The following is a 9,453-nucleotide window of genomic DNA, read 5'->3' as shown; positions in this document are numbered from 1 at the left end:
CTTTTGGTTCCCAGACACTGCTGCTCTCCCCTCAGGGTCTTTCTACAGTCTAAGCTCCGTCCCCAACCCTGGAGATGGTTAACCAGGAGCTGGAAACTTCTGGCTGGAAACACCCATAGGGGGACCTCCCTGGAGGGGTTGGACAGCCAGATCCCTGAGCCCTGTCTCCAGCCTACATCCCTTCTGATTTCAGATTAGGAGCACGAATTTGCACAGACTCATGCAGAGAGCTGAGTTTACACAGACCTTCGCACAAGGACAGTCACACACAAACACAAAACCAGATACACTGTGACCAGAATCACCCTGGGTGGGAAAGGGTGACATGCTCCACTGTGAGGTGCCCTCCCATCACACATGTAACCACATCAAGAACATCCCATTCAATGGAGCACCAGACAGCTGCCTGGAGAGGGCAGGGAAGGTGTTTCAGAGCATCCAAGTGGCTGGAGGAGCAGGCGGGAGGGTGGGGTTGGTGGGGCCAGCCTGTGTACTTGAGTCTGGCGGGAGGGAATCCTTCCTCCCTCTTGGGCGGCCATCGTGGACCTCTCTAACTCAATTGCAAAAGCTCTCCCTCTCTTTCTCTCTCTCTCCCTCTCTCTCTCACTTTCTCTCTCTTTCTTTCTGTGTGTGACACACACACACACACACTCAACCTTAAAGTAAAGTGTAGTAAACTGAAATCAAGCCCATTTCAGTCTGCTCCTTGCCCAGGGCGCCAAGCCCTGACTCCCCTCTCAGCCCTGCCTCACTCCTGCCTCCCAGGCCACTCGCCTCCCAAACTGTGTCTCTGCCTGTCTTCCTTTCAGCAGACATTGGTAGCCCAGTGCCCACCCCAGGATATGGGTAAGGGGCTTTGTGAGAGTTTTCTGAGCCCCTCCCAACACCCCCGTGAGCCCCGTTATAAGACCAAGTGAGCCTGGAGACCTGACGATCGATATTCCTCAAAGATGAAGACGCTAATAACTTTATCCCCTCTTGTCCTCCAACTCTCGCCTGCATTAGCTCTGACCACAGGCCCCAGGCAGCTGGGACCTGCCATGGGCGGTCCTGGAGCTGAGTAACCCCTTCAGATCCAGGTGGGAAGCAGGAGGGTAGACTGTAAGGAAGGACATCCTGGCACTCAGGAACGGGAAGCCACAGGGATAAGGGATACAAAGCTTTGGACGCATGTTTCCCGCTCCCAGGTCCATACTCTTGGAGACCTGTCTCAGGGTCTATGAGGATTTGTGCCCTCAGAAGCACCCTTCAAGGGTACAAAGATCCCTGTCCAATCCCTGAGGGCTACCCAGAGGCGGTGAGCTGAGAGAGAAATTCTCACTAGAGAAAATCAGGGAGTAGGAGAAGAGTAAATGAGGGACACGGGGCAGGGGAGGCTGGAGGCTTTTCCTGCATCAGGGCCTTCTGGATCAGTGCAGGGACCCGGAGCCCACAGGGTGTCAGAAGGAGGGAGAAGCCCCTTCCTCACCTCACACTCAGTCCCCTGCAGCTAGAGGGAGTGGTTGGGATCAGGGAGTAAGAGCTTCTCTTCTGCAAGCACTATCCCTTCAAAACAGACAACCTGCCTCACCGCCCACATACCAGGGCTAGGGCCTGGGCTGGCAGGATAGAGAGGAGGAGGAAGAATAGGGAGGGAAGGAAGGAGGGGAAAGAGTGTTTTTACATAGCAGCTACTAAGGCCAGGCCCTACAGGGAAACCTTTCCACATGAGACTTGTTTAAACCTCATAACAGTCCTGCGAGGTTATTGCTATTATTATCCTCATTTTGCAGAGGAGGAGACCAAAGTACAGAAAGGTTGAGTAACTTGCCCAATGTCACACAGCTAGTAAATGGCACAACCAGATTCCAGAGTCTAGAGGCTTAACCACCAGGAAACATAGCCCTTTAAGAAGAGGAAGGGGGCCCAGTTCAGTGGGAGGTGGGCTCAAAAGCCTTTCCTCCCCAGGGCTGGACTAGAAGCAGGGCTCATGGAAAGCGCATGGCCTCTGAAGTTCTGCTTCTGTGGCTCTTGGGTTCTGTCCTGTATCTCAGGCTCTCTGCCTTCTTCTCTGTTCCCTGCACATGCAGGGCTGAGTCACTGCATGGGTCTGGGTTGCCTCTCCTCTCCGCCCCTCCTTGCCCCCGTGTGGGCTCCTCCTGCAGCTCTGGCCTGTCTTGTCTCTCTTTCCTGCCTCCAGATCTCCGTCCTGCCCACCACTCCAGAACCACTGCTGCTCAAACTTTCCATCTTAGCACGGGAGTCCGTCAGCAATGGGGTGGGAGTGGAAGACAGAGAGAGACAGTCTGGGAGGGCACTGCTGTTTAGAGCAACGGGGCCACCTCACTCCCCAGCATCCCAGGGGTGCCTGAGTCGCCTGGCAGTTCAGTAAGCAGCGGGCTGAAAGTCTGGATTCCTGGGTCCTGGCTCCTACCAGAAGAATCCCCCTTCCCTACCCCTGCTGGGCAGCTTGTTCAATGCTGCTTCAGGAATTTGGCAAGACAGGCTCTCTCCAGCTGGTACTTAGAAAGGCCAGGGCCTCTGTCGTCTGGAATTCTATCTAGGCTCTATCTTTGGCCTGGGGATCCAAGGGGGCACAGGCTGGGTCATTCTTCACCAGGGCTGTCCTAGCACTCTGCCTGTCCTTTTCCTGGAAGCCTGGACAGATGCTCTGCTCTCCTGTCAGGAAACCAGCCCCTGTGGGAGCAGGGCAGGAAGGAGGCAGAGGCTCCTGAGGAAGGCTGAAGGGGTTGAGGGTGGCTTGCACCCCTGGGTTCTTTAGAGACCCCATCCCAGTGCTGGAGGCTCCTGGGGAGCCCGTCTGGTCTCTGCACCACTGAGCGTTTCCTTCTAGAGTAAATGCGGAGGAGCAGGCAGACGCTTGCTTAGACGGGAGAGTTCCAGCTCCTTTCTTCAATGCTGGGTGTTCCTGAAGTGCCCACCACCCTTTCTGAGCCTCTGTCTTTCAACCAAGACAGCCCTCTCTGAAAAGGAAGGGGCCTGGGCCAGGTTGGGGGGAACCCAAATGTCCAATCTTTACAGCTTCAGGTTGTTGTCCTGGTCCCAGCCCCCAATGGGGTCCTTGGGGCCCCATTCCATCGATCCCCCAGCAACAATCCATCTCAGCTGGTGCTCAGCCCCTGGGGTATGTCAGGGTGGGGGCCGCTAATGGACTTGGCACAGCCAGGAGGTAATTAACAGGGAGGGGGCAAGGGCCACAGCGGGGTGGAGGGGGGCACTGTTAATGACAGTGGAATCCAACAGCTATGAGTGATTGGGGAGGGGGGGTTCTGTGTCTGTGTATGTGTGTGCATGTGTCTGTGTTTGCACATGTGTGTCTAGGCTGTGTGGGGGTAGGCCAGCTAGGACACAAATGTGCACTTCTGTGTCCATCAGTGAAGGGGAGAGAATGGGGTGCTTTCGGGGGAGGGAAATATGGGTACAAGCCCCCTCCTCACCAATCAAGACAAAGCCCCAGGTCCAGATCTACCTGAAGGGATTGGAGTGGCAGGCTCCAGCTCCTGCTCCCAGATCAATGAAAGACATCCAGTTCCTTCTCCCTTCCCTGTCCAAACCTTATTCCCAGAATCCCTCACCTCACCTGCCCAGCTTTTCCAACGATACCTCTGGTTACGGTTTAAGAGCCTCTGATGTCCTCACGCCTGAGGTCTGATAACCTTGAAAATGGTTCACATGCCCTGGCAGCTGCCTGGTGCTACCTGACCTCCAAACCAGCTCTTTAGTGATGCCCCAATCCTGTTCTATATGGGCCAAACCTCAGGTCCCCTCCTGTCTCTACCCACAGAGCCTCCAAGTCTAGGTGTCCCATCCTCTCCTAGCCCCTGCAGAGAGGCTCAAAGGGCAGAGGTGAGGGGGCAGGTGAGGTGGAAAGCCCCCTGGGGAGTCCATGATGTCCTCCTGGACTTCCTTCGATTGAGCCACTGCCCTACCTGTGTCCGTTTGCAGCATTGGTCTCACCCTCTCTCTCCATGTGTGTCCGGCTATGTCTGTGTGTCTGTCTCCATCTTTATCTGCATGTCTCAGTCTTTACATCTCCCTCTGCAGTCTCTCTCTATGTCGCCATGTCTGTACGTCCTGTCCCTGTCTCTCTCTGCACTGTCTCTCCCTTTGCATCCGTCCCTGGGCTCACCTGTTGGATCTGATCCCCCAACTCTACATCCCTCACCATGTTCCCAAGCCCTTTCCTCCCAATGGCTCCACCTGTTTTTTGTTTTTGTTTTTTTGGTTTTTTTTTTGAGACGGAGTCTCGCTCTGTCGCCCAGGCTGGAGTGCAGTGGCCAGATCTTGGCTCACTGCAAGCTCCGCCTCCCGGGTTTACAACATTCTCCTGCCTCAGCCTCCCAAGTAGCTGGGACTACAGGCGCCTGCCACCTCGCCCGGCTAGTTCTTTTGTATTTTTTAGTAGAGACGGGGTTTCACCGTGTTAGCCAGGATGGTCTCGATCTCCTGACCTCGTGATCCACCCGTCTCGGCCTCCCAAAGTGCTGGGATTACAGGCTTGAGCCACCGTGCCCGGCTCATGGCTCCACCTGTTTTAAGTGCCCTCCCTCATAGGGGTGATGCGGCACCAGCCCCACCCATACCCGGCAGGAGAGGAAGGCCCGTGAACTTGGCCCTTAGGGGCCAACCACACACACACCCTAATCCCCCCACCGATCAGCCTGCAGCCCTGGGTCAGTCCTCCATTAGCACTAACCAGCCTGGACAAGAGACAGACACACCACCGGGCTAGGCCTAGGGGTGATAAGACACAGATTGAATCATGGGGGTGGGGGTGGGGTGGAACTGGCACCCAGGGACATGAGACAGCCATGTGATTAGCCCTGAGGAGCCATGGGAAGCTTGTGTTATTGCAGGAACTGGACAGGTGATTGGAAGTGATAGGGCTGAGGGTGGCGGGGAAGCTGCTCCTCCCTGGCTCTGGGTGGAATGCAAGCCTTTGGGTTAGGGAAGGTGGAGACAGGGCCCAGACGCCCTGACCTGATGGGGCCCAGTCTCAGTGCTGCTGACAGAGCCTCAGACCACTCAGTTAAGGCCAGTGGTGTTCCAAGAGACAGAGGAGAGGGGTGACCTCACCTACTCCCTTGGACAGAATGGGACAGGGAGATGGCTTTGTCCTTAGGAAATAGCCACTTTACACAGTTCCTGGCCTCCAGATGCTAATCAAAGCACCTGGAGCTAAGAAGAGTAACAGAGGGACAGGAATAAGGGGTCCTGCCTCCACCAATCCTTAGTCCAGCTCCCTCCCTGTTCCTGTCATACACACACACACACACACACACACACACGTTTCTCTCTCATCTGCTGCTACGTGCTTGCTCTGTCCTGGACACACCAACACAAGAAAGATACCCCATCAATGCTCCCATCCTGTCTACCAGTACATCTAACTTCCACCCCTTCCACTGTAGCACCAGCCTTCCTGAACATGAGCTACAAAGATTGGCAGTTAGGCTCTCAAGGTCTGGGAAGTTTGACCAGAGGCTGCCTCAACAGCAGGTGAGCCAGGTGACCATGGGACTGGGATCCAACCTATAGTCAAAGGTGAGAGTGACAGGTCCATGGAGTAGGGGTAGGCAGCTGAGGGGAACCTGAGTGGGGGAGGATCCCAGAGAGCTGTCCCCTTACCTGAATCCCAATGCCTCCCTCCTGGAACGACGTCATCCCAAGAATTGGCAAGAGACACAGCCAAGGGATAATAAATATAATTGCTATGACGGAACCTTGCCTAGAGAAGCAAGAACATCCTCTACTCCCAGCCCCCACCTGTCCCCTCCCGCATGCTGAGGGTGAGTTAGATGCTTTGAGATCACCCTGGGACTGCTGGGAGCTATGGGGGATGCTGAGGGCAGGCCCCAGTATTCCGGCTAACCACTCCAGCCCCTGGGCCGGCGCCCTAGCCCAGGACGTCCAGGTAGACCGGAGGTGCCTGGGCCAGGGCTTGCAGCCGGGCGTGTACGTCCTTGATGCTGTGGCGTTGCTGGGGCTCCCGCTGCCAGCAGCCCCGCATGATGGCGTAGACCTCTGGTGGGCAGGCACGTGGCCGCTCCAACTCACGTCCCTGCGTGATGCAGTCAATTGCCTGGGGCCACCGGAGAGACAGAGGAGAAAGCACACTAGGCTGGGGGCAAGAGAGTGAGGCCAGTCCCAGTGCCCTCACTGAGGCTCCCAAGGCAGCTCATACCACTCATCTGGGCTTCTTAGCCACTAATAACCTGAATGGACACAGTGAACCCCAAGATTCATTTCTGCTCTGACACTGAGAAGTGAGAAGGATTAAGGCTTGACTCTGGGAAGCTTGGGCTGGGGTAGGATTGCTTCCTGAAAACTGGGATCAGATGCTAAGAAGACTTGCCAGGTAGGTTGAGGAAGGGGAGGGGCTGAGGTATTTATCAAATCCATCAGTTTAGTGTTGGGGGCTGAAAGGAGGAGGAGAAAGGCCCTCTGACTCTCAGTTCCAGAGAAAGAAAAGAAAATAGAGCAGAATTGCAGTTAAAGGCCTTGAAAAATAGCTGGCTTTCATTTTCAAGAAGAGGGCAATCCCCACTTCTTCTCTCTTCTGTGGATATCACTCTGTGGGACTAGCTCTCCCAAAAAGAAACTGCAGCAAGAAAGATCAAAGTTAGACTCTAGGAAGAACTGCTAAAGCAGTTAAGGAATCCAAAGAAGGAGAAAGGATGGCAGGGAGTGATTGGAGAAGGGGCCTGGAGCCTCTTTTCCCCTTCTTCCCCCCTCCCTGTTAGAGGACTTGGGTTATGGGCGGCACTAATTCCATTTCTTCTCTCAGTGCTTGAGAAAATTAAAATCTATAACCCTCTCCCCCACCCCACCAGCCTCCAGGGAGCAGACTGCATTAGGAGGAGAAATGGAAACTGACAGCTGCGAGCCAAGGAGGAGGTGGGGGCAGCTGCTCTGGGAGACAGAACACCTGGGGCCTGCTCTGGCTGTGGCCAGCTAGGAGGGCAGGAGGAGGGGGTAGGACTGTCCTTCTGACAGTCTAACCTCCGGCCGTCCTGCTGCAGCGTTGGGCCTTCTTGTGCTGGGCTCCTCTTCCCGTGCTGGTCCCTTCCACTCTGATAATACCTGCTTAGGTCTACAAAATGCAGCTAGAGATGGGGGTCTGGGCTCCATGTACAAAGCACTTTGAGGTTCCCCTAGGGGCCAACTGGGCCTGGGCTTGGGACAGTAGGTGAGGGCAAGAATAGGGGAGGAAGAGAAGAACAGAGCCGGGGTGGACAGGACACAGTGTCGGCATGGCGCTGGAAAGGGACCCCCAACAGGCTGTGGCAGAGGGGCGGAAGGGGAACCGAGTTCCCTGAAAAAGGGACCTGAAGGGGCATGGGAGGGGGAAGCCAGCAAAGGATGACCACGGGCCGGGGCTGACCTCAGTGTTGGAGAGCTGGTACCAGGGCTGTTTGCCGTAGGTGAAGATCTCCCAGAGCACCACGCCGAAGCTCCACACGTCACTCTCGGTGGTGAACTTGCGGTAGAGGATGCTCTCGGGTGGCATCCAGCGGATGGGCAGCATGGTGCGGCCTCCCACCTGCGGTGGGCGGGCACTGCGTCAACTCCAGGGGCGCCTGGGACAGCCCGTCAAGGCACAGCTCACCCCTGCCCCATCATTAAAAATAAATATGCCAGCCGCGGTGGCTCACGCCTGTAATCCCAGCACTTTGGGAGGCCGAGGTCAAGAGATTGAGATCATCCTGGCCAACATGGTGAAACCCCATCTCTACTAAAAATACAAAAATTAGTTGGGCGTGATGGCGGCACCTGTAATCCCAGCTACTCGGGAGGCTGAGGCAGGAGCATCGCTTGAACCAGGGAGTCGGAGGTTGCAGTGAGCCGAGATTGTGCCACTGCACTCCAGCCTGGCGACAGAGTGAGACTCCGTCTCAAAAATAAATAAATTAAATAAATAAACAAACAGATGTGCCTCTCAGTGCTAAGAGGCAAAAACTGAAGGGTGCTGTTTCCGACCAGGATAGCAAAGGAGACAGAATCCCCACCAGTGGGGGCCGAGAAGGTAGGTTGAAAACTAGAGCCAGTGAATCTCAGACCCTTGCAGGCATCCTAGCAAGGGCAGGCTCTCAGTGGTCTTGGGATCCAGGGAGTCTACAGTTTGGAGTCAGGGGAAGGCGTTGGGGACAAAGGACCCTTACACGGTAATAGTCGGTGCTGTAGATATCCCTGCTCATGCCGAAATCACCAATCTTGACCACCAGTCCTTGGCCCACCAGACAGTTGCGTGTGGCCAGGTCCCGGTGCACAAAATGCAGACCTGCCAGGTACACCATCCCCGCAGCGACCTGGCTAGCCACGGCCAGCAGCTGCCCCAGACCCAGGGGGCCTGGAGCCACATCCTCCCCACCAGCCAGCAGCTTGGCATCAGGCCCATGGGATCTGTGAACAAGAAAAGGAGTGGGGATAGGCTGGGAGGACAGAATCCCCAGGAGCCTGAGGAAGGCGATCCCCAGCAGCCGGGTGTGATGGGAGAGGAGACTGGGGGCCTAGTAGTGGAGGATTGAGAGAACAGTAGAGGCAGCTGTCCAGAAGGGCAGGATGGAGGAGCAGAACAGGCATGCCCACCTCCAGGGCTTCCACCAGAGACAGCTCACGGTTCCCACATCCATGCCTTCCTCTCTGGCAGCTCCTTGAATTCCAGATGCCCACTGGCCCCTACATCCCTTGCCATAGGCACGTCAGACTCAGCCCTTGCCAATTGCAGCTCAGTGTCTTTCCCTGAGCCTGATCCTGCCTCAGGGAAGGGACCCTCCCCACCCAGGCAGACCCTGAAACCAGGGAGTCCTTGATTGTCCTGTCTCTCTCCCCTTTGCCCTCAGTGACCAGCCATTCCTACAGGGTCTTCCTTCCTTTTGAAGGTGTCCAGGATGCCTGCCTTCTCCCCACAGTGAACACTTGGGTCAGTCCTAGTCACTCATCTGTATTCCCCAATGTTCCTTCTCCTGAACCTTTGCCTGAATCGATCACTTTGCCAAGAATGCCCTTTCCTACTAGCCAATCTTCTCCTCATTCGTTTAGTTGAGGCATTTGTTAAACATTTCCAACGTGCCAAGCACCGGGGCTACAGCGCAGAGTATGATGCAGATAAGCAGGTCATGGCAGTGCAGTCTGAGGGGCACCTGGCAGGCACGGGTGGGAATGGAAAAAGCCAGGGAAGGCTTCCTAGAGGAAGGGACACCTAAACTGAAACTAAGCTCCTGAAGCCATTCGAAGGGAGCTGAGGCAGGGAGGGGTAGAGTCTGTGTGTCTGTCTCCATCTTTCTGTGGAGGGAGGGAGGCCCAGTGCTCCAGGCAGAGGGAACTGGAAGTACCAAGGCCTGGAGGAGAGAAGGAACAGATGGTCCCTCCTAGGGGAAGTCTTCCAGACTCATCTCTGAGCATTACTGATTCCCTCCATTGATTCCCCCAGTGTTCCATCCAGCAGTTAGA

General features: G+C 55.7%; 1 protein-coding gene across 3 annotated transcripts in view; it reads right to left on the bottom strand.

Moving 5' to 3' along the window:
- Positions 1–5,689: 5,689 nt before the first annotated feature.
- Positions 5,690–9,453, bottom strand: part of NTRK1 (neurotrophic tyrosine kinase, receptor, type 1) — a 23,400-nt gene continuing 19,636 nt past the window's right edge. For all 3 annotated transcript variants that reach the window (XM_011992820.1, XM_011992821.1, XM_011992822.1), the window contains 2 exons: positions 7,385–7,543; positions 5,690–6,082 (listed from right to left, as the gene is read on the bottom strand). In XM_011992820.1, the coding sequence (XP_011848210.1) occupies positions 5,897–6,082; positions 7,385–7,543 (345 nt within the window). In that variant the 3' untranslated portion in view covers positions 5,690–5,896. The remainder of the gene's footprint in view (positions 6,083–7,384; positions 7,544–9,453) is intronic.

This window comes from Mandrillus leucophaeus, unplaced genomic scaffold (assembly GCF_000951045.1).
Source record: "Mandrillus leucophaeus isolate KB7577 unplaced genomic scaffold, Mleu.le_1.0 Scaffold418, whole genome shotgun sequence".
NCBI classification, from domain to species: Eukaryota; Metazoa; Chordata; class Mammalia; order Primates; family Cercopithecidae; genus Mandrillus; species Mandrillus leucophaeus.
Note: the sequence above shows the minus strand (reverse complement) of the source record. Positions and strands in the feature narration are given on the sequence as shown.